The sequence below is a fragment of the Rhinopithecus roxellana genome, chromosome 8 (assembly GCF_007565055.1).
Source record: "Rhinopithecus roxellana isolate Shanxi Qingling chromosome 8, ASM756505v1, whole genome shotgun sequence".
Taxonomy (NCBI): Eukaryota; Metazoa; Chordata; class Mammalia; order Primates; family Cercopithecidae; genus Rhinopithecus; species Rhinopithecus roxellana.
The window spans coordinates 70455848-70481006 of record NC_044556.1 but is presented as its reverse complement, the minus strand read 5'-3'; the positions used below and the strand labels follow the sequence as shown (position 1 = coordinate 70481006).

Sequence of the window (25159 nt, the reverse complement as noted above, 5' to 3'; positions counted from 1 at the left end):
GGCTCTGCATACCTGGGGAGGGCACAGGGTGTGTCTGGCCCAGCCAACAGGCAGTCCAGTAATGACTACCCTGCTTTCTAACAGTGCTGATTCCAAGCTGGGGGTTTGGAAGGAAAGCTTGTACCTCTACAGCAGGTCTCTTCTGCATCTGTTTTGGGTTAGGGTTTTCCTCTAATTTGTTTGCTCCACCAATCAGGCCCAAGCTGTTTTTTATACTTTATACCAGTTCCTCAAAATGTCTGGTCCACTGGTGATATTCTTTCTTTATGTGCAAAGCTATTACTGATGTTCTAGTCTGTTAGTCTGTTTTATCTCGTTCCTTACAGAATCATTTCAGCAGAATTTTAGGAGGGGGCCTAGCGTACACATACTAACAAAAAAATATTAGTGCGATTCTTTCATCTTAAAACCCACTAACAGTTCCCTGTTACCCAAGGGAGCAAGTGTGGCACTACAGCACGATACATGTTCTTTTCTCATCTGGCCATTACTCTGTCCACAGCTTCATCACCCATCAGTCTTCCAGGGCTCCTGACCCTATGAAACATCTCCCTGCCAACTGCAATTGTGCCCAGAGGCACAAGTACAACATGTCGTCTCTTCCCTTTAGGTCATGGTGCAATTTCCTCTGCCTAGAAAACTTTTCCTTCCCAATTTCATCTGGAAAACTTTATTGTAGCCCCTTTCAATCCTTTCTGAAGCAAGGAGATGAGATGTAAATCAATACAAAACGCCACCCTGCCTTTGAAACCCTGTGCAGTGCCACTCCTCCAGGGCACTCCGAACCCCATCCCTTAGTCATCCTTCCCAGCCGTGCTGTTGTACATGACAACACGGCCAGCCCAGGGCCCAGGAGTCATTGTCCCCATACCGGCACTCCTTGATGCTGGCATATTTATTTCACACTATGGATTCCCAGGCCTCGCCTAAGGAATTATAATTCAGTTGGCTTCACATGGAACCTGGCAATTTGTATTTTCAAAAAGTATCCTGGCAATTCTGTCAAGCAGTCAGGTATGGGACCCACTTCGCTATATCCCACCAGCCCCACCCTTTAGCCCTGTCATTCTTACATCAGGGACAGGGTCTCACCACACTGTCAGAAATCCCTGAGCATTACTCAGCAAAGGCTGGAGGCCTCACTGTCCTACCTGAATGCAAACGAGCCAACCACAGCCAAGTGTCCACGTGGCACAGCCGCATGTCTGCTTGGGGACCAAGGCCCCACACTGAGTGAGTGGAAGAAGGGGTGCGGGGCTAACAGAGCAGCTGCCCAGACCCAGCTCAGGCAGACAGGAATTACCACAGTCTGATTGGAGAAGGGGTCCGTGTAGTTGATCCTCTGGGTGGTGCAATTCATGTCACCCGGCTGGCCAGGGCTTGTCAGAGGAGGAATGACCTCATAATGGTGCTTACAGCTGAGCAACTGGGCCTGACCGGGGTACAGGGCAATACCTGGGGGCACAAACAGGAAAAGCAAGTGTCAGAAATCACAGTCCTGACCACATCCCTGCAATCATCTCACATCTACCAGCAACCTATGTTCTGGACTTCCTGGATGACTGCAAGGAAGGGAGAAGAAAAGGGTTTCAGAGGGTGAGGAGCCACATCCCCTGGCCTCAGAAAGCCCGCTCTAGCAGAGGGCACAAGCCCCTCCTCAGTAAGCCCCTGGCCAACCTGGGATCCAGCCACCCTGATGCCCACATCAAAACCCGGTCCCCCTCAGAGCCCCGCTCCACACCCTCCGAGGGAGTGTCTCTTAACTCAGCCCCGCTCTGCCATCCCTCTGGGCCAACACCCACCTGCAGAATCGCTGGGAGGCTCTAAGCTGTGGAATTCTTCGGAACTCATTTTGTCTCTTAGACTGGGAGCCCCAAGTGTGCGAGTCACATCCCAAGAGTCCCTCCCTCTTCCCAGCCCAGGCACCTCTACGGACAGTAGCTGTCCAGCCTCAAGGGCAGCAATGCTAAGACAGCAGCACATGGTATCAGAGACAGACTTCAGAGAGACTAAGAGACCAGACAGAGAAAGTAAAACCTATAGATAAAGAAGACTCAAGCAGACACACAGAGAAGAGGGACAAACACAAGACAGGAAGAGATGGGCACAGGAGCCATGACCAGCACAACTGACTCTGCTGGAGGCTGGCAGGAAGCCCCAGAGAGAGGGCACCTGGACTCTGGCTCTGCCATGTGAGCAGGCCCTCCCGCAGGTCACTCAGGGGCATCTGTGGACAGAGCAGGTGGCACACACTGGGTAGACAGGGCCAAAGTCACACAGCTCATGCCTCCTCATTTACTCTACAGCCCCCAGAGCATCCAGTGCCAGCCTGTAGCCCAGAGCATACAGCCTGCTCTGTAGCAGAGCGGACTGCCACTCAGGGACCAGACACCCCAGCGGGACAGGTCTACCCAGTGTGGCCTGGGAGTCCCTCTCCAGGCAGGGTTCCTGTCTACCTTGGATGGTCTCACCTCCCCTATCACCCTCCCCACCCCACAGTCCAGCCTTGACTCATGCTTCTCCTCATCCCTGCCCTCTGGCCCCAGCCAAGTTAGTCTCATCCTCTCCAGAGAAGCCCTCTGCTTCCCTAGACACCCCTTCACTCTGCTGATCCCCATCCCAAAGACACTCTCTTCCCATCTATGTGCTTTTCAAGGACCAGCTCAAATCCTACCTCTCTGCCAAGCTTTTCCTGACCCCTCTAGTAGCCTGCAATAGCTACTCTAGGCTCTGTTCATTTCTCTCCTCAGCACGTACCACACTCCCAACAGCAGCTCTTTGGGTGTAGACTCTTTACCTAGACTATGCTTGGTTGGCCTCCTCTGCCCTGCCCGTAGTGCCACAAATACAATGACAGCTCAGAGAGTATCTGCCAGCCGACACCCTAGATCTGGGGCCCTGATGCCTGGCCCAGGGGCAGGCTCTACCTGGGGCATCATAGCGATCCACTTCCTTGTAAGACACAGACATGACAGGGTGCTTGAGTTTCTCACGAAAGTCTGTGATGGTCTGGTAGACCAGGAAGACAGCCACAGCCATGAGCAGCAGGTAGATGAAGATGAGCAGGACCGAGAAGACGTTCTTCAGGCAGGCCTTGCTGAAGCGGATGCTGCTGGAGGCAGACTCGCTGTCCAGGCCTGACAACAACAAAACACCACGTGACCCAGGACACAGGGACAAGGTACAGCCAGAGATGGTCAGCAACCTCCAGACCCTTGCCTATCTTACCAAGGAGGTGAGGTCACCTGCACACCCAACCTTTCCACCTCACCCCACAAATCATAACAAAGGGCACCTGTAAACATTTACTACACAGCTTCTCTGCCAGGCAGAGGACACCAAGCTGAAGGAGACTTATTCATTGTCTTTATGGAGTTTACTCTCAAAAGAAAAAAGATAAAAGATATAAAAATAATAAAAATTTTAAAAGAACAAGCAAAAAACAAACAGAACAGAAAAAAGGAGTTTACTCTCTAGAGGGATAGGCAGTTACAATCCAACAGCCTACCTCTCTGGCCTTATACCTCACCACTCCACTTCCCCAATTCTCCCAGCTCCAGCTCCACCTCTCCTCATCGACTTTCTGTTCTTCTGGCGTGCCCTGCTCAACCCGGGAGCCTCTCACATTTACCATTCCCTCTGCTTGATTTTCTTTTCTTCCACAGCTGACGCTTTACTCATCCTAAGCCCTGAAAGCTTTTTGCTTGGCATCTGACTTCCAACAGCGACAGAGTAGCTTGGTCACACCATCCTTCCACTGAAGCATTTTAATTTAGAAAGACATTTTATTGGCCAGGCGCAGTGGCCCAACACTTTGGAGGCTGAGGCAGGGGGATCACCTGAGGTCGGGAGTTCGAGACCAACCTGACCAACACAGTGAAAACCCGTCTCTACTAAAAATACAAAATTAGCTGAGCATGGTGGTACATGCCTATAATCCCAGCTACTCAAGAGGCTGAGGCAGTAGAATTGCTTGAACCCAGGAGGCGGAGGTTGCAGTGAGCCAAGATCATGCCACTGCACTCTAGCCTGGGCAACAAGAGCGAAACTCTGCCTCAAAAAAAAAAAGAAAGACATTTTCTTGAAAAAGCCTCTCCTGACCCCTAACTTTTATTTGGGCACCTCTTCCTCAGTATTCCCAGGGAGCCCTGAATGTCCCCTACTTCGTCACTCTGCAATGTCATGTCTATACATCTTTTCTCCCCCTAGGCTATGAGTTCCATGAGGGCAGGGATGGGGCCAGTCTTATCCATAACTGAATCCTTAGCTCTTCATGCTATGCATTAAACATTCTGCATTTACATGGTGACTGATTAAACACGTCCTGATGCCATTGGTACAACACAACTCTGTCTCCCCTACCTCCCTCACAAAATCCTGAGACTAGAAGCTAGATTAATCCCTGTTATGGACAAAACTGTATCCCCTACCCTCAAATTCAGGTTGAAGCCCTAACCCTCAATGTGACTATATTTAGAGACAGGGCCTTCACGGATATAATTAATGTTAAATGTGGCCATAAGGATGAGGCCTGATCCAATAGGACCAGAATCCTTATAAGAGGAGGAGACATTAGGAGCACAAGCACACAGGAAAAAAGTTCATGTGAGGACACAATGAGAAGGCAGCTGTCTGCAAGCCAAAGAGAGAGGCCTCACCAGAAATCAACCCTGCTGGCACCTTGATACTGGACTTCTCACTTCCAGAATTGTGAGAAATAAATTTCTATTGTTTATGCTACTCATCTGTGGCATTTTGTTACAGCAGTCCGAGCTGACTAAGATACTCCCACAGGGTTCCCTGTGCCCTCTCTGCTCCTCAGCTGAAAATGGAGCTCCCTGAGAAGAAGCCCTATTTCCTCCATAGCCCAGGTGAGCACAAGGCTGAGAACAAGGGAAGCATCTGAACGTAAGCCCCAAAAGGTATCTGCTTGGCATCTGGCTTCCAACAGTGACAGAGTAGCAGTGTCACACCACCCTTCCACAGAAAACAATTATAAACTTTGGACAACATATTTTAAATTATTTGAAGGCACTAGGAGAATGATCAAAAGCAGGTAGAAATTGAAAGAGAGGCTACCCTTGAAAGAGAAGAACTGTACTTGGTGAGATTTATACGTCTGTAGCTTTTTGCCTAAGAATACATGCCAATACCTATAAGGCATGGTTCAGAGTGACAGGGATAAAGTTCAGGGCTAGAAGGGCAGCCAGAAAGTTCAGACGAAACCTTGAAAGGGAGGGAGCCACACAGCGGGTGAAACTCCCAAATTGGCAACTAAATATATGTTCAGATCCTTGGCTGGAGAACCCAAGGGGGCCAGCAAAAAGTAACAACTGGAAATTGAAAGAACCGCATGGAGATTTCAACTACGGCTAATGCAGTGGAGATAGGAGTTTAGAGCTGAGCTTAAATCTTGCCATACTAACTACATGCCAAGAAAAAAAAAAATACCCTTCTGAAGATCATAACAGAATCCAGAATCTCTACATCATTCATAATGTCCAGTGTTCAATCAAAAATCACTAGACATGCTAAGATACAAGAAAATGTGACCTGTACTCAAGAAAAAAGCAATCTATAGAAACCAACACCAAGATGACCCAGTGTTGCAATTTAGCAGAGAGGAACTTTATGGCACTTAAAGGAAAATATCTGAATCAGGAATAAAGACAAGATCAATAGAGAAACAGAAACTAATAACAACAGCCAAATATATAGAATTTCAGTTTTGCAGGATTGAAAAGCATTGTGGAGATGGATGGTGGTGATGGTTGCACAGCAATATGAATGTGCTTAATATCACTGAGCTATATATTTTAGTGGGTAAGACGATAAGTTTTACATTATGTGTATCTAACCACTGTAAAAATGTTTCATTAAATTTTAAAAAACAGATGAAAATTCCAGATCTGACAAGAAATGAAGTAAAAAGTTCACTGTATATTTTAATAGCAAAAGACGGCAGAAAAAGAGTCAGTGAACTTGAAGTTAAATCAACAGAAACTATCCAATCTGAAGAAAATATTGAAGGAAAAAAAACAAAAAACCAAATGGAGCCCGGATAATTGTTACAGTATCTAGCAGTGTAATGACATGTAACTGGAGACAGAAAATAGGTCACAAAAAATATCTGAGGCCAGGCACGGTGGCTCACCCCTGTAATCCCAGCACTGTGGGAGGCTGAGGCAGGTGGATCACAAGGTCAAGATATAGAAACCATCCTGGCCAACGTGGTGAAACCCCGTCTCTACTAAAAATACAAAAATTAGCTGGGCATGGTGGCATGCACCTGTAATCCCAGCTACTTGGGAGGCTGAGGCAGGAGAATCGCTTGAACTCGGGAGGCGGAGGTTGCAGTGAGTTGAGATCACGCCATTGCACTCCAGCCTGGGAAACAAGAGCAAAACTCCATCTAAAAAAAAAAAAAAAATCTGAAAAAAACAATGGCCCAAAACTGTAGAAAGACATCAACTTACAGATCCAAGAAGCTCAATAAATGCCAATCAGGATAATTTAAAAAAAAAAAAAATTGCTGAGGCAAATCATAGTCAAACTGCTAACGTAAAGAAAAGAGAAAAATCTTGAAGGCAGTGAGGGAAAAAATATATATCTATATATATATACACATAGATATATATTACATATAGTGCACTGATACTAATGACAACCAATTTCTGAACAGAAATAATGGAGGCCAGAAGACAACAGAACATCTTCAAATGCTGAAAGAAAAAAATTTTTTCATCTACCAGTATAATTCTCTAACCAGCAAAACTTCAAAAATGAAGATGAAATAAAGATATTTTGAAACACAATGGCTGAGATAATTCATCACTAGCAGACCTGCACTACAATGCATGCTAACAAAAATTCTGAAAGCTAAAAGGAATTGACACTTAGATGGTAACTCTCAGATGTAAAGAGCACTGAAAATGTTAAATAAGTGAGTAAAACAAAAAGCTACTTAAAAAAAGGTTAAGACTGCCTACAGCAGAAATTACTCAACAATATTATAAGGTTTATAACTTGCAATAAAGAAAAAACAGAGAAACAAACAAAAAAACCCAGCAAGACAAACTAGAAAACAGCAAAATGGTAGTCAAATCCAGCCATATCAATAATTACATCAAATGTAAATGGACTAAACCATCCAATTAAAAAGCAGAGACTGTCAGTCTGGATTAACAACAAAACCCAACCATATGCTTTGATAGCAGATTTCAAATACAAAGACACAAAAGAGTATCTGCTCATAATTATTTCATTTTACTTTATTTAAAGCACAAAAGCAGGTGCAACACAGAACTATCCAAGTCTCCTGGATTGTTAAAGACAAGGAAATAATTCATTCTTTACTTCGACAAGATCAAGCACCAACTCTACATCCAAGATTTTGTACTAGGTGCTTCAGGGAGATATCAAATGAAGGACTGATGGTCTCTGATCCAAAATGCTACAGAATTCAGAAAGATGTAAGGGTATAAAACATTAGGTTTCCTTCAACTGGAGGAAGAATGGGAAGCACAGGGAGAGGGGCAGTTATCAGCAAAGACCCTGTGGAGGGGGTCATGTTAGTTCTGCACCTAAACCACAAGGAGAATTTTAAGGAAGAAATAATTTGGTTTCCATTATTCATTTATTTTCTGACTGAAAGAGCAGATATACTGTGCAGTGGTTAAGAGCGTGAGCTTTAGAGTCAGAGTTTTGAGCTCCAGCTGCAGCTTTGCTACTAACTACTCCATGATCCTAGACAAGTTACTCAGTGCTCTTAAAGCCTTACATTTTTATCATTTCCATTTTACAGGATTTTTGAGGGAAGTAAATGAGAATGTTGCAAAATGCATTCATTACATAGTGCCTGCTCAATGGTAACAATTATTGGTACCAAAGAAACAGAATGTACCCTCTACCCTTCAAACAATGAAGTGCTCAATTATGAAAATAGCAAAAATAAAGATCATAGAACTATAATCTCTTTTGAAAAATAAATCTGAAAAGATATACACTGAAAATAAAATGGAGGCAGGGCAGAATGTAGTGTCTTTCACATAGTAGGCATGTAATGTTCCCATGTTTGTCAAATGAATAAATAACCCAAATAATAGATGAACTAAGTCTTGCCATGCTAACTCAATCCGTCAGAGAATATTAGTGCAATCAAGCATGTAAAACTATAAACCAATGAATGTTCCTTGCTGTTTTTTGGCAAAATACTTTAGAAAGTTTTTACTTTACACAGGAATGCCAATTTCCCGAACTGTCAGTGAGGCCCCTTTAGGTTTTAAGGAATAAGTTACTGTGGGCAGTGGAGGTTTACTCTATAGGTACAAGGGTAAGTGAGAGTCCAAGAAACCCAATGGATAGCTGAGAGCTAAGCCACCAAGGTCCACAGCAGCTCTAGTTGTCCAAAAGGAATTAAAGCAATTCTTTCTCATCTCAGCTTCTTTTGTGTTTGATTACACTTTTGCCTCTACCTATTGCTAATAAACACTGTGTCAATTTCTGCTCCTTCATGCCTTTGCTCTCCACGTTCTTTACATGTTTCTCTCATGACCCTGCTCCACTTTACTAAGTCCTTCTCCATGAGTCTTGCATTCAAATTCTCCCCCAGAGAGTATCCTGTATAGGGTGTTCCACCAGATACCTCATAAGACACTGACCTCCTTCATGCCCAGCCTATAGATGGCCTCCCTTTCTTGGGTGCTGACCCCTGAGCAGTCAGCTGTAGCTGGGCTGCAGGGCCACAGGATCTATGCACAGGAACCTACCCATAGCTATTTAGCTTGGAAGGTACAACCAACTCCCATGGTCCAAATGGGACCATGGGTATCCTTCAAAACCTAGTGGGTGAAAATACATCCACTGTCATGAGCTGCTCATAACTGCAGTGGCAATGAGTACCAGCCGACTACATTCTAACGGGGTTTGAAAAGATCACAAGATAAAACTGAAGGAACTCTGAAGTGACTGATTTGTTGCATAACATCTGAACTAATTTTTAAGAGTTGATAGGGACCTAAAAGGCCATCTGGCCCAACTCTACTCTTTGTACAACAATCCAGATCCCACAGCCAGTAACTGGCACAATCAGAATGAGAGAGTCTTAAGAGTCCTGGCTCCTAGCCCAATGCTCTTTCCCTACACAACTGTGAGCAATAATGTTTAAAATTACAGTCATTAATAATAAAAGATGTAATTGAAATAATATAACTTCGAACAAGTAGAGAAGTCTGAAATACTTTTTCTCTTTTTTTTCAAGAGACAGGGTCTCACTCTGTCACTCAGGCTGGAGTGCACTGGTGTGATCATAGCTCACTGCAGCCTTGAACTCCTGGACTCAAGTGGGGTCTGGCTCTGTCACTCGGGCTGGAGTACAGTGGCATGATTTTGGTTCACTGCAACCTCCACCTTCCAGGCTCAATCAATCCTCCCATCTCAGCCTCCTGAGTAGCTGCGACTACAGGCACGTGCCACCATGCCCAACTAATTTTTGTATTTATTGTAGAGATGGGGTTTCACCATGTCACTCAGGCTGGTCTAGAACTCCTGGACTCAAGCAATTTACCTACCTCAGCCTCCTAAAATGCCGGGATTACAGGCATGAGCCACTGTACCTGACCTGGAAAACTTTTTTTGTGTTTTTTTTTTTTTTTTTTTTGAGATGGAGTTTCACTCTTGTTGCCCAAGCTGGAATGCAATGGTGCAATCTCAGCTCACTGCAACCTCTGCCTCCTGGGTTCCAGTGATTCTCCTGCCTCAGCCTCCCGAGTAGCTGGGATTACAGGTATGCGCCACCACATCCAACTAATTTTTTGTATTTTTAGTAGAAACAGGGTTTCACCATGTTAGCCAGGTTGGTCTCGAACTCCTGACCTCAGGTGATCTGCCTGCCTCAGCCTCCCAAAGTGCTGGGATTACAGGGGTGAGTCACTGTGCCTGGCCCGGAAAACTTCTAAGACAAACTCTATACTACATCCAGGCTGAACAATATAATAAAGAGGAACAATAACTGGCATTTGTGGACAGGTGTATCCACTCTGCATTAAGCCAGATAAACATGATTTGAAATGTTTTGCCTTCATGATGGCCTTGGTAAGGGAAAGAGATGAAGTTCTCCCTACATGTTCTTAAAAATTCTAAAAATAGGCATAAAACAAAAAGGTCACATGCCAATTCCATCACTGCAATTCATCTGGTAGAGGTACTTGGAACAAATTACTCTCATGGGAACATTGACCAAAAGTCTTCTCTTCTGTTTTACTCACAGAAGCCAAGTTTAGCTTCTTTACAGGCCTCTTCTTGATCCACAAATAGGAGTGTGATCTAAATAAAAACTGTAAAACTATTTACTTATCCTCCACACTTGCTATAAGTAACACTCCAATTCTAAAACTAGACACCATTATACTTTATCATAAAAAAAAAAAAAAAGGTGCTGGTTATTTGATAAAATGTCCCACGCACTCTGTAGTGAGAAAACTGAACACTGGCTTTTTGTGGCAAACTGGATGAATGTGCTTTAAAAGTACACATCCTTTAAATGAATGCAAACTCAGGGTAGTAGGAAGACAAAAATAATGCACAAGATGTTCCAGGGAAAGGTAGTTTATATGCTTTGTAAAACCCATGACAGAATTCCTTCAAAAACCCCGAACTTGTCCCAGAATGCAAGTTTATCCACTAAGGGGATCTGTGATGGGCAATTCAGTTCTTGAAAATATCATGGAAACTCTGTTCAGAGGAAGGGGGCTTGGTTGTCTGCTGTAATCCTGTGAAACTCCACCTTGCAGGGAGCACTGAGCTAAGAGGCATTCTGAATTTTCTGCCTACCTTTTTTTTCTGTTGTTTAGTGTGGTCAATTTTGTTTCTTCTTTTTTATATAATTTACATACCATACAATTTACCCTTTTAAAGTAAATATATTCAGCAGTTTTTAGTATATTCACAAGATGTATAACTACCACCACTATCTAATTACAGAAAATTTTAATTACCCAAAAAGAAACTCCATACCTGAGAGTGGTTACTTCCCCTTTCCTGGCAACCAATAATTTAATTTCTGTCCCTATGGATTTGCCTGTTCTGGACATTTCACATTAAGGGCATCATATATGTGGCTGTGTCTGACTTCTCTCACTTAATATAACGTTTTCAAGATACAGCCAGGAGTGGTGGCTCATGCCTGTAATCCCAGCACTTTGAGATGCTGAGGCAGGAGGATCACCTGAGGTCAGGAGTTCAAGATCAGCCTGGCCAACATGGCAAAACCCCATCTCTACTAAAAATACAAAAATTAGCTGGTCATGGTGGCACATGCCTGTAATCCCAGCCACTTGGGAGGCTGAGGCAGGAGAATCACTTAAATCCAGGAGGCGGAGGTTGCAATGAGCTGAGATGGCACCACTGCCCTCCAGCCTGGGCAACAAAGAATCTTGTCTCAAAAAAAAAAAAAAAATTCATCCAAGTTACAGCATGCATCAATTCCTCATTCTCTCTTTTTTTTTTTTTTTTTGAGACGGAGTCTCCCTCTGTCACCCAGACTGGAGTGCAGTGGCACCATCTTGGATCACTGCAACCTCCACCTTCCAGGTTCCAGTGATTCTCCTGCTTCAGCCTCCTGAGTAACTGGGATTACAGGTGCGCACCACCACATCTGGCTAATTTTTCATATTTTTGGTAGAGACGGGGTTTCACCATGTTGGCCAGGCTGGTCTTGAACTCCTGACTTCAAGTGATCCACCCGCCTCGGCCTCCCAAAGTGCTGGGATTACAGGTGTGAGCCACCGCACCCAGCCAGTTCCTCATTCTTTTATTGCCAAATAATATTCTATTGTACCATTTTACTTATCTATTCATCAGCTGATAGTCATTTGGCTTATTTCACTTTTTGGCTATTACAAATAAAGCTTCTATGAACATTCACGTACACGTTTTTGGGAGATTTAAGTTTTCATGTGGACATAAGTTTTCATTTCTCACGAATATACACCTAGGAGTAGAATTGCTGGCCATATGGTAACTCTGTAGTTAACCTTTTGAGGAACTGCCAGACTATTTTCCACAGCAGCTGCACCACTTTACATTCCCACCAGCAACGTATGGGGGTTCCAATCTCTCTACATCCTTGCCAAAACTTATTATCCATTTTTAAAAATTATAACCATCCTAGTGGGTGTGAAGTGGTATCTCATCGTGATTTAGAGCTGCATTTCCCTGATGACTAATGATGTTGGCATTATTTCATGTGCTTCCCAGTCATTTGTGTATCTTCTCCGGAGAAATGTCTATTCAGATTCTTTGCCCGTTTTTAAACTGAGTTATTTGTCTCTATTGTTGAATTGTAGGCGTTCTTTACATATTCTAAATATCAGTCCCTTATCAGATGTACGATTTGCAAATACTTTTTCCCATTCTGTGGGCTGTCTTTTCACTTTCTTCATAGTGTCCTTTGATACACAAAAGGTCTTCTTTTGTGGGGGAGGGGAATGGAGTCTCACTCTGTCACCCAGGCTGGAGTGCAACAGCACAATCTCGGCTCACTAGAATCTCCGCCTCCTAGATTCAAGCAATTCTCCTGCCTCAGGCTTCTGAGTAGCTGGAATTACGGGCATGGGCCACCACACCTGGCTGACTTTGTATTTTTAGCAGCGGCCAAGTTTCACTATGTTGGTCAGGCTGGTCTCAAAATCCTGACCTCAAGTGATCCACTCGCCTCGACCTCCCAAAGTGCTGGAATTACAGGTGTGATCCACCGTGCCCAGCTAAGGTTTTCATTTTGATAAGGTCCAATGTATGAATTTTTTGTCTATCCCATTATATACAGTTGTTTCCATGGAGAACTGATTGTAATGACTAATTAATCAAGGGTTTTCCTCAGTTTCATTACATCTGTGATGTAAGAAAGTGCTTATTCTATTAACATGTCTGATGTCATTTCTCCCTTTGAACAGAATACTAATTGGTTCTGATTCACTTGATAGACAGGAAATGAATAGACTAAAGCTTTTAGTGCATTATGGTATGGAATCATGTATTCCAGAGAATAAAACTGATTTATAACCCCGCATGTTTGGGTGCTTAACTTGAACCTCTGCTGCACTGTCCTCCTTTCTTGCAGCTCCTACCTCCAGGCCCTCCATTCAATTCCTTTTCCAGCCCCAGCTTCTCTTTTGTCCCCCAAATGGGGGTGTTTGTGAGGTTCAGTCTTCATAGCCCCCCGTGCTCATTTTCCATCTGTTCCTGCGACCTTGCCCCCATGGGATTTCTCCAGGTTGCATAACTCCAGCCCTCCCTTCTCTCCTGTCCATCCTGCATCTGTCATTGCCTCTGGGCCATCTCGACTTCAACTGACTGTATGCCAACAACAGATAGGCTTTTTTTTGAGACAGGATCTCACTCTGTTGCCCAGGCTGATGTGCAGCAGTGCAATTTCAGCTCACTGCAACCTCTGCCTCCTGGGCTCAATCGATTCTCCCACCTCAGCCTCCCAATTAGCTGGGATTATAGGTACATGCCATCATGCCCGGCTAATTTTTGTGTTTTTTGTAGAGACAGGGTTTTGCCATATTGCCCAGGCTGGTCCTGAACTCCTGGCCTCAAATGATTCACCCGTCTCAGCCTCCCAAAGTGCTGGGATTACAGGTGTGCCACCACACCCGGCCATCTTCTTTTCTGAGCCATTTGCTTCTCTAGGCTTCATCTCTATGCAGTATCATTCTCCCACCCGTCTGGCTTCAAAATTAAGAATGCTCTTTGATTCTTCCTTCTCCCCCTCCGCTACAGCAAAGCAGCCTCTCACATCAGCCTTTGCTGCAGCACGGTTGTCTCCCTTTGCCTTAATCCAGCCACATTCATCTCCTGAATCCCCACTTTACTCCTCTTACTGTCCTGTTCCAATCCTTTTAAATACCCCCTGCTCCCTACTAGATAATGTACAGACTCTGACACTCAGACCCCTCCACAATCTGACCAAGTCTCTTTCCTACCTCACCTCCCTCTACTTCGCTCACCAGTCCTCTGCCCCAACCACACCGTGCTATTCATGATCTCCAACATGTCCTATTTTATTCCCATCTCTATACAGTTGCTCATGTAATCTCCCTTCCCTAGCCAGTCCCTTCTTTTTCACCTACGTGTTACCTTTCCTTCAGAGTAATCCCACTTTCACAAACCAGCCAGCCTTCCTTCCTTTTTTTTTTTTCCAAGTAGCTGGGATTACAGGGTGCACCATTCCTGGTTAATTTTTGTATTTTTATTTTTTGAGATGGAGTCCTGCTCTATCACCCAGGCTGGAGTGCAATGGCACAATCTCGGCTCACTGCAACCTCTGCCTTCCCGGCTTCAAGCAATTCTTCTGCCTCAGCCTCCCGAGTAGCTGGGATTACAGGCACCCACCACCATTGCCCGGCAATTTTTTTTGATATTTTTAGTAGAGACGGGGTTTCGCCACATTGGCCAGGCTGGTCTCCAACTCCTGATCTCAGGTGTTCTGTTCGCTTTGGCCTCCCAAAGTGCTGGGATGAGCCACAGCGTGAGCCCCTTCAGGTGTGAGCCACAGGGCCAGGCCACTTCATTCATTCTGAAGCATCTGACTCTACCATTTCTTTGGCCCTCATTCATTCATTCCAGTTGGCTCACTTGCTCCTAGATGAGATGCTGTCCTGCTCTAAATCCCCACTGCTCTCCCCCATAGGACAAATAAGTACTGAGTACCTACAGTACTCATACTCCATAGAAGTCTGAGTTCTACAGAGTCATACTTCCACACTACCACTACACTCCACACTAGGCACTGCAGTTACAGTAAAGGAAGAGAAGACAAAATCTGTGTGCCTCACAGAACTTGTGGGGCACTGCCAAGGGGTGGATAACAATTAACTGAATAATTAAACTCAATAAATGTGACCTATCAACTGTGTTAACTGTTACAAAGGAAAGCATATCACAGGGAGAAAGGGACCTCATCAGGGAAGTCAAGGAAGGCTCAGAAGGAGGGACAAGTTCTTCCTTTGGTAACCGGCCTTCTGTCTCTGTATGTCTGAGCTCCTGGAGGAACTTACTCACCCTCTTTGTGGTGTTAGCACTTGGCGTAACAAGTGAAGCAGTCCTTAAGTAATCTGCTACAGGGAGGGGAGAATTTGGAGCAGGAAAGCTCTCATCTAGGAACAACGGAGCCAGAGTCAAGACACCTTCGGAGGTAGCCCTGAGTGCAGATTTGAGCCCTGTCACTTACGAGCTCTGAGTACGTTCCTTAACGTCTGTGCCTTGGGTTCCTCATCTATAAACTAGGACTAACCATTCACCTCACAGAGTGGCTGTGAAGATTACAGGATAAAGTGTATATAAAAAGTCCTACAGGCTCGAAGCGGTGGCTCACACCTGTGATTTCAGCACTTTGGGAGGTCAAGGCAGGAGGATCACTTGAGCCCAGGAGTTTGAGACCAGCCTGGGCAACACTGCATGACCCTGTCTCTAAAAAAAAATTTAAAAATTAGCCAGGTATGGTGGCACACACCTATAGTCCCAACTACTTGGGAGGCTGAAATGAGCCATGATCATACCACTGCACAGTAGCCCAGCCCACAAAGCAAGGTACCATCTCAAAAAAAAAAAAAAAAAGCCCTACACAGGCCTAGTACATGAAAGCACTCCCAAAATGGCAACCACTATCATCATTACTATTATTATTATTATTATTATTGTTATTAGAAGACTCAAAGGGGCCGAGCACGGTGGCTCACGCCTGTAATCCCAGCACTTTGGGAAGCTGAGGAGGGCGGATCACTTGAGGTCAGGAGTTCGACACCAGCCTGGCCAACATGGCAAAACCCCATTTCTACTAAAAATACAAAAATTAGCCAGGAATGATTGCAAGTGCCTATAATCCAGCTACTCGAGAGGCTGAGGCATGAGGAATGCTCGAACTCAGGAGGTGGTGGGTGCAGTGAGCTAAGATCATGCCACTGCATTGCAGCCTGGTTGACACAGCGAGACTGTCTCAAAAAAAAAAAAAAAAAAAAAAAGACTCAGAGGCAAGAAAGGAGCTCTGAGAGTTTTGTATCGGTCCATCAAATTTGAGCCAACTCACTACTGACCCAGTCAAATAGACTCCTGAGATCTGGATCTTCCGTGATTTAGAAAGGAGATGAGCCTAGCTCATCTGGTTCCCCCAAAGCAAGTGGGAATGCTCTTGCCAGTTGAACTTCCCAAACATTTACAGTTGTAATATCCAAGATTGCTAGTCACAGGTCAACATAACAGACTTACTTAATAATAATCATGAAAATGATTCCCAAAATTTGCTCTGCCTGAGGCCTGGCTTCCTATTCTGATTGACCCCTGGCTTTGCAGCCTCAGGAATCTGAGGCAAAAGAGAGGCTGCTAAGGTCCAAGGTCATTAGGGCCACCTCCTGATTTACCTGGGCACTTCTCTATGAAAGGAAACACAAAGCGAGCCTCATCTTTCCAAGTCTGACCCCCCTCCTCTTCTTCCTCCTACCTCCATCGATGTACTTCTGGTTGGGGGCAACAGGGTAGTGCATGGTGTGGTAGGCAGAATAAAGGCTCCCAAAGATGTCCAAGTGTTAATCCTTAGAACCTGTAAATATGTCAAGTTGCATGGAAAAGGGGAATTAAGGCAGCAAAAGGGACTAAAGTTGTTAATCAGTTGACTTTAAAGCAGGGAGATTATCCTGGGTTACCTGGGTGGGTCCGATGTGATCACAAAGGCCCTTTAAACATGGGAAAGGGAGGTAGGAAAGTCAGCATCAGAGTGAAGTGATGTGAGAAAGATTCGACCAGCCACTGCTGGTTTTGAAGCTGCAGGAAGAGGCCACAAGCCAAGGAATGCAGGAGGCCTCCAGAAGCTAGAAAAGGCAAAGACCAGGTTCTCTCCTCAAGCCCCTGGAAAGGAATTCAGGCCTGCCAAGACAGCTTAATTTTAGCCCAGTGAGATCTATTTTGGACTCCTGACCTCTAGAACTGTAAGATAATAAATTTGTGCTTTTTTAAGCCACTAAGTTTGTGGTAATTTGTTATAGAAACAATAGAAAACTAATATACAGGTCTTTCAAGTTGTTCTCCCGGGAGCCTTAAGGCTTTAGAGGCAATGCCTCATGTCAGAGGCAGGGTTAGCCACGCCACTATCTTTTATATATTGGGCTTTAATAAAAGAATGCTTAAAATATTGTTTTGTTTGAGTGTTTTTGGTTTTTGTCTGTTTGGTAGAGGCAGGATCTCATTTTGTTGCTAAGGCTGGTCTCAAACTCCTGGCCTCAAGAGATCCTCCCATCTTGGCCTCCCAAAGTTTTGGGATTACCACCACTTAAAATAGTTTTTATAAGCCACTGATGTAGGCCAGGCGCAGTGGCTCACACCTGTAATCCCAGCACTTTGGGAGGCTGAGGTGGGCAGATCACCTGAGGTAAGGAGTTCGAGACAAGCCTGGCCAACATGGTGAAACCCCATCTCTACTAAAAATAAAAAAGTGGCCGGGTGTGATGGCACGCATCTGCAATCCCAGCTACTCGGGAGGCTGAGGCAGGAGAATCACTTGAACCTGGGAAGCAGAGGTCACAGTGAGCCGAGATTGCGCCACTGCACTCCAGCCTGGGTGACAGAGTGAGACTCCATTTCAAAAAAAAAAGAAAACACCACTGGGTCAGGCGGAGTTTGATTCAGTCTGTGTTTACCAGCTATATGACCTCCCCATGCTTTACTCAACCTCTCTGAGGTTGGGGGCCTCATGTGTAAAAGGAGGATAACTACCTCACAGGGTTGATGTGAGAATTAAATGGGGCAAATGGGGTAGAACAGATCCTGGCACAGGGGAAGCAGTCAGGAAATGTTAGCTGCCCTTCCAGCCTCCTTCCTTCCAGGCAGTCTTTTTTTTTTTTTTGGGGGGGGGCAGAGTCTCACTCTTGTCACTCAGGCTAGAGTGCAGTGGCATGATCTCGTCTCACTGCAACCTCTGCCTCCTGGGTTCAAGCGATTCTCCTGCCTCAGCCTCCCGAGTAGCTGAGATTACAGGCACGTGCCAACACACCTGACTAATTTTTGTATTTTTAGTAGAGACAGGGTTTCACCATGTTGGCCAGGCTGATCTCGAACTCCTGACCTCAGGTGATCCACCTGCCTCAGCCTCCCAAAGTGCTGGGATTACAGGCATGAGCCACCGTGCCCAGTCCCTTCCATGCAGTCTTCTCTAAGGAGCAGGCAGAATCACATTAGTTCCTGTCTTGTTCCCCTCTCCCACAAACAGATGGGATCCACCCAAGAAGCTGAAGTCAGGCTGGGGCTTCATTCATTCACTCAACAAATCTTTATGGTGTGGTCAAGGCTAGGGTGGTGAGCAAAACAGACTGGTCTCTGCCCTCAGGGAGTTTCATTCTAGTGAAATCTCAGGCCACAGACCAATATGGGTCTATGGCCTGTTAGGAACTGGGCCAATACTGTAGGAGGTGAGCAGTGAGTGAGGATTACCGCCTGAGCTCCACCTCCTGTCAGATCAGCTACAGCATTAGATTCTCATAGGAGTGCAAACCCTATTGTGAACTGCACATACAAGGGATCTAGGTTGTGCACGCCTTATGAAAATCTAACTATGCCTGATAATCTGAGGAAAGTTTCATCCTGAAGCCATCCCCCAACCTCCATCTGTGGAAAAATTGTCTTCCACAGACCGGTCCCTGGTGCCAAGCAGTTGGGGACTGCTATAGTAGAACAGACAGACATTAATCAGACAAACAAACACACCATTCCAACAGCAATAGCTGGAAAGGAGAGGCGCGTGGACTATGAGACAGTGCTGGAGGGTGGGAGGTAATCTAGCCAGAAGGTTAGAGAAGGCTCTGTAGAAACAAATGAGTGAGCTGAAAGCTGAAGAATGATTAGGCATTAACTATGTGATGAAGGAAAGTGAATTCCAGGCAGAGAAATAAAACAACAAAAAGGCCCTATGGTGAGAGGGAATGAGGCCTAAAATAAAAAAAGGTCAGCATGGCTGAGGGCCAGAGAAAAAGGGGATGAGGGGAAGAAAGGAATGGAGAACTGCTCTGAAGTTCAGCTGTGTAAGTGGTAGTACCATTCCTGCAAACAGGAAATACTGGAAGAGGACCAAGCTGAGACTGAGAAGATCATGAAGTCAATTTTGGACACGTGGAGTTGAGGGAAGCTTTGGGAGATCCAAGCAGAACTATGACATGGGCAGTTGGAAATACAAGATATATAAATTTGGAGTTTGTAGGTAATCTCTGGGCTGGAGATGTAAATATGGGAGTCATGTGTGAGTAAGCAGTAGCTGAAGCAGGGGAGCAGGCCTGGGTGGAACTGCCTATGAGAGTGAGAGAAAGGGGCCTGCAACCAACATCTCATGCCCAAGAGCTGGAGAGTGACCGCAATGGAGCCTGGAAGGAGTGGCCTGAGAAGTGTTGCATCACAGAAGCTAAGGCAGTCGCGTGTATCCGGGAGGAAGAAGTAGTCAGCAGTGTCAAACATTGCCATAGGGCTCCATAAGATGCCAACTGACTGATGGGACCCTGAGCAGCATTACTGGATAGGCCTTGTATTTGAAAGGGGGTGACTATTAGATCTTCTTTGACCTGGATATTAGAGGCTCACCTGCTAGCAGCTTCCAGGGAAAGAGGAACAGAAGAGCAGAGATCCAAAGCATTTGCCATTGTATGCAATGACCTGGCCTCAGGAAGTGGCTCAAATTGGAGTTAAGAGCAGATAGCAGTCTAGACATATCCTCTGTTCCAAGGCTGGTTAAATATGTATGGCTTTAAAACTAGGGCAATACTTGAGACCTGACACCAGGGTGCAGGGAAGGGGGGTCCTCCTCTCCCACAGTTGGCAAGGTGCCTGGACTGGGGCATCTGGCTGCAGCAACAGCACAGCAAAGCACCAAACCCACTCACCTGGTAAGACACCCGGACCTTGGACTTTGACCGTCTCCTTGTCCTGTTCGTCTGCCAGCTCTGAGTTCTCAACCACCTGGTCCAACTCCTCACTCAGCTAAAGGGAGAAGCAAAGAGAGCAAAGATGGGTCAGCTATGTCAGCCTTGCTTTTCTAGACTAGAATAAGAAAGCAGAAGTTGCTTCTCACTTATTGTCACCAAAAACCACATGATGTAGAATGCGTTACAGCAATTTTACAGATGAGGACACCGAAGCTCAGAAAGCTCAAGAAACTGTCTGCCCTCTATGTTCCTAGGACTACCGTAGCCAAGTACCACAAACCAAACAGCTGAAAACAGCAGAAATGTCTTCTCTCACAGTTCTGGAGGCTAGAAGTCTGAAATCAAGGTGTCGGCAGAGTTGGCTCCTGCGAGTGGTGAGGGAATCTGTTCCATGCCTCTCTCCTGGCTTCTGGTGACAGCCAGCAATCCTTGGAGTTCGTTGGCATGTAGAGGCATCCAATCTCCACTCTCCATTGCCATCTTTACAAGGTGTGCTCTCTCTGTGTCTTCACGTGGTCATTGTCTTTAAGGACACCAGCCATGTTGGATTAGGGGCCCACCCTACTCCTGTATGACCTCATCTTCACTAATTACACCTGCAATGACCTCATTTCCAAACAAGGTCACAATCTGAGGTACCTGGGGTCAGGACTTCAAAATATCTTTTTTAAGGAAGCACAATTCAACTCACAATATTTCCCATGGCCATAAAGCCAGGGAAAGATATAGCCAGGAGTCAAATCCAAGTTGGTCTAGTTCCAAAGTCCACAGTCTTAACCACTTCCCAAAGGAAGAGGAAATGCGGCTTAGAGTCTGCTGAGAGAAAAGAGGGAACAGTGAAGGTGGTGTCAAAGCTCTCTGTGGCACTCTGGCTGAAGTCCACCGACTTGGGCTGCAAATGGCAACACACAGCAGGAAGGGCAGGCAGGCAGTCCACCACAGGGATAGGTGCTAATTACAATCAGCAGCCTGGTAGCCAGCAATCTCAACCTCACCTCATCAGTGGTCTCACCTGTCAAATGGGGACGATTATACCACTGAGAAGGGTAGAAGGACGGAAAGGATACCATGATAATCAACAAGTCTGTGTAGGATTAAGGAGGAGGGCAAGAGAGGTCAAGACCAGAGCTTAGAAGAGAAGCCATCCCTGAATTGGGAGGGAGAGGGGACAGTTTTCCCAAGCATTTTCTCAGGTTCACAGCATCAGTGTTTAAGGTTTCAAGACATTTTCATTAAAAACTCACCTCCAAGAGACAAGTGAAAAACAGCTCTTACACATCTATTCTTCTATCTCCCTCTCCATGACTCCATTCCTGCCCCTTAAAATCAGGCAAAACCTCCAGTCTAAAGCCCTCCAAGCACAAAAGAAAAGGCCGGGTGCGGGGCCTGACACGGTGGCTCATGCCTATAATTCCAGCACTTTGGGAGCCCAAAGTGGGCAGATCGCCTAGGTCAGGAGTTTGAGACCAGCCTGGTCAACATGGTGAAACCCCATCTCTACTAAATATAAAAATCGGCTGGGCATGATAGCAGACACCTGTAGTCCCAGCTACTTGGGAGGCTGAAGCAGGAGAATCTCTTGAACCCGGGAAGCGGAGGTTGCAGTGAGCCAAGATTGCGCCATTGCACTCCGGCCTGGGTGACAAGAGTGAAACTCCATCTCAAAAAAAAGAAAGAAAAGAAAAGCAACCAGTGGGAAAGGGCAGGGAGGCTGGTGAAGGCACCAAGAGATATAAGCCACTAGTGGGAGCACAGATAAAGAGGTCCCCAGAGGTCTCACTGGCCAAAGGGAGAGGAGGATGTTAGTCCTAGGAAGTCTCAAAGTTCCCTGATCCAAGCCTCACCAGGTCGACCCTTACCCAGGTGTTAACACACTCCCACTGAGTTCCTTTCTTAACTACCCGCAGCCATAATGAGCCTGCATCCTTGTCTGCCCCGGGCCAAATTCTCAGTATATCCCACCCTCTCCAGGGAAAAATCCCCTCTCAGCAAATAAACCTACTCAGAGCTAGGTACACTCACAGAACGGTTCAGGCAAGAAAGATGCCGGCCATTCTCTGGGTGGCCCCTTTCTCTGAAGAAGGGAGAGACAAGCACCACAGAACAGGCCTCTGAAGAAGGCAAGCGGAGGGCACCCTTCCAGTGCCTTCCACCTTGAAAATGCCTCCAAAAAGAAACTGTCTACCCTGGGCCTTCGCCCTCCAAGCGGGATAAGTGACTATATTTTAATAAACATTTTATAAGCCCTGCTAGGCCGGCCATGTGTGGATAGTGAGGCACATGTTCCTGCTAAGCCAGGACCCCCAAAGCAACCTAGACGCAGGAGCTGCCCACTCCCTGTTAACAAGAGCTATCATTCACTGTGGGGTCACCATCTGCCAGACACTGAGCCAAGCACTTTTCACACCAACTTATCTAATCCCCAAACAACCCTGGGAGGTAGGAACTTTTATTATCTTCATCTTTCAGACAAAGAAACTGAGGCTCAGAAAATTATGTGACTCAATAAAAGTCACACAAATGGCAAGAGGCACAGCCAGGACACGAACATGGGCTTTCCGACTTGAAATCCCTAATGTATCCACTGTGCTCCACACCCCATAAACCTAAAAACTTTCAGACACATCTCATTCCCCAGGATTCTCCCGCTGTTCAGGGTACAGAATCTAGGGGCCATGGAATCCACAGCACTGGTTAAAATCCCTCAGACTCCTTTCAGACAAAGAAAACAGATGGAATAAAGGGGATGGGAGGAGAAATATAGAAATTTGTCCAAGGCCAGGTTCCAGCCAAGATCCTACACTAAAAAATGGCAAGCCTTAGGTAGATCTTATCTACCTTCAACTTGGCTTCTCCCTCCACTGTAGGGCTAAGTCACCTGCTTTATATAGTCCACAAAGCCCTTCTGTGAATCACAGTCTTTTACAAAGGGAGATATGTACAGCAGTAACTATTGACTAAGACTGAAGGCAGCAGGTTCGTATGAGAAGGACAGAAATGCCAGACGGGTCTAGAAAGCGGACCCCTATGAAGCACATGGAACTTGAGGTAGCCCTTGACTTCTGGGGGCATTTTACCCAGTGGAGCTTGGCGGAGGGTTGACGAAGAAATGGAGTGAGGGCATGCACAGAGGCAGAAGCACATTTTAAAACTGAGTTTCCACTGTGGCCAGACCCTAGGTGGGTAAGGAGGTGGCAAAGGTAATGGGAGACACGGCTGCTGTGCTGTACAGAGCTTTGGGAGCTTGCTGAGAAGTCTGGCACTGTTCTGGGCAGACGAAGGGCAGCGTCAGATCTGAGAAAAAAGGAATACTCCGAGGTCAAGGCAGGGCCTCAAGGTAAATCTGGAGAGTATAAGAGACTGAAGGGAGCGATGGTAACACAGTATCACACTCAGAGGTTACAGCAAACACAAGGACACAAACTGGAGGAGGACCGATCTGGAACTGCCTGACCTTGGCCACTGAGGGGGCACGGTGGAGGGGCACAGAAGAGGACGGGTGCCAAAGATGACCAAGGTTTGGGGCCCGAGAAGCGGAGGAGGAGGAGAGCAGTTTCGCTAACACAGCTGGAGAAGTCAGGAGGCAGAGCTTGCCTGGAGGAAGCGCTGGACGCACAGCCTGCAGCGCAGGACAGGGTAGAGACAAAGAACTGGAAAGTAATAAAGTCGTGGGAGGAGGTGAGGCTGGAGCGAGAGACGAAGAAGAGCGAGAACCAGCAAAGTCCATGAAGGCACTTTTTCAAAGTTAGGCGGTCACCAAAAAACAGGTAATCAATCCTGTCACCAGCCGCGGGGACCGCGAGGCCTTACGTTTGGAGGGGGAGGATGCCGACGATGCCGACCGCGCATCAGCTCTCGCTGGGAGGAGGGCGCGGGCGCTCCACTTGTTGCAAAGAACGAAAGAACGCCGGGTTCCTCGGGACCACCGGGCTGCCGCTCCGCCCCGGAGCGCGGAAGGCTGGGCCTCAGGTAGCTTCAATCATTCACCTGCTGGTTACGGGTCGCGGCGCCGGGGACCCTACTCTAGACTTCGGCCATGCGACCCGCAGCATACGGAGGAGGCTGGGGGCCCGCTCCGCTGTCCCGCTTCCTTCCTGCCCCTGGGCCGCTCCTCTGCACCCCGGAGCCCTCCCCCGACGCACCCGCCCCTCCCTTGGAAGAGTCCTCTGCCGCGCAGCCCCGACAACCCCGGCCCGCATCCGCCCAGACCCCCGGGACCCTGCTCCTCCGCCTCAAACTTCCCTTCCGTCTCTCACAACCTCGTACCTCCTGGTAGGATGTGGAGCGCTCCTGCCGGATCATGGCACAGACCTGAGCTTCGGCACACCTGAGACCGCCACAGCCCGCGGCGCCGGGAGGCAGCACTGCGGCCGCTGCACCTGGACCTACCCGCACTGCTAGGCGAAACCGGTCCGGAGGGGTGTCCCGGAGACCAGGCGTGGCGGTACTCGGCGCATGCGCCTGGTCGCTGCCGCGCGGGAGCCGCGAAAGGGTTGATGGGAAATGTAGTTCTGGACGGGGGCGCCCCTCACACCCGCTCTCACCCCATGGGGCGGCAAATCTTGCATGTGACCCTGGGCCAGCTAAACTGGTCCTTAGACGCGTGCCTCTGCGTCTCTCACTTCCTCTCTTTGTTGGAGGGGGAGGGACAGAGGAGTGGAAAGTGGAACAAAGTCAGATGAGTAGGAGCCCCTAATCTGTAACTGCAAGAGGAAGCTTTGCCTGGCGATTTAAAACCGTAACAAATGTCTGGAGAGCACTTTGTATGTTAGTTACAAAGCGCTCTCACTCACATTATGCCCTTGATTCTGCAAGGAACCCTGTAAGGAGGACATTTTTCCCCCTATTTTACAAATGAGGAAACTGAGGTACTTTGTTTCAGAAAGGATGCTGGTGGAGCGGTAATCTAATGAAGATTATTTCATCCAGGGGTAGACTGCGGGGCCCATGTTCTCTCCGTTATTCCAGGGCCAGGAGTACCCCTAGGTTCTTGTCCTGGCTCTGACCCTCTTAGGTCTTACAATGCTCTGAGCCCTCCTCTCCTCGCCTCTAGAATGCAACTGCTAAACCCTGCCCTGCCTGACAAAGCCTATGAAAGCAGAAAGAAAGGATCGTGCAGAGAAAGCCCAAACGCGCTGTTCAGTCACAGAAGAAGCCTCAAGCCCTAGAGGTGGCCTAAAATCTGGTGTTGGTCCTGTGGC

General features: G+C 46.8%; 1 protein-coding gene across 8 annotated transcripts in view; it reads right to left on the bottom strand.

The window, feature by feature from the left end:
- Positions 1-24383, bottom strand: part of PACC1 (proton activated chloride channel 1) — a 44431-nt gene extending 20048 nt beyond the window's left edge. Inside the window, exons 1-5 of one of the 8 annotated variants that reach the window (XM_030935328.1) lie at positions 24225-24358; positions 20650-20771; positions 19917-20013; positions 2928-3137; positions 1304-1455 (exon numbers count right to left, since the gene is read on the bottom strand). In XM_030935328.1, the coding sequence (XP_030791188.1) occupies positions 1304-1455; positions 2928-3137; positions 19917-20013; positions 20650-20667 (477 nt within the window). In that variant the 5' untranslated portion in view covers positions 20668-20771; positions 24225-24358. Of the gene's footprint in view, positions 1-1303; positions 1456-2927; positions 3138-16498; positions 16598-19916; positions 20014-20104; positions 21404-23382; positions 24077-24224 lie in introns of those variants that run through there. The other 7 variants (XM_030935327.1, XM_030935329.1, XM_010372480.2 and 4 more) reach the window with 7 other exon arrangements.
- Between the last annotated feature and the right edge of the window lie 776 nt (positions 24384-25159).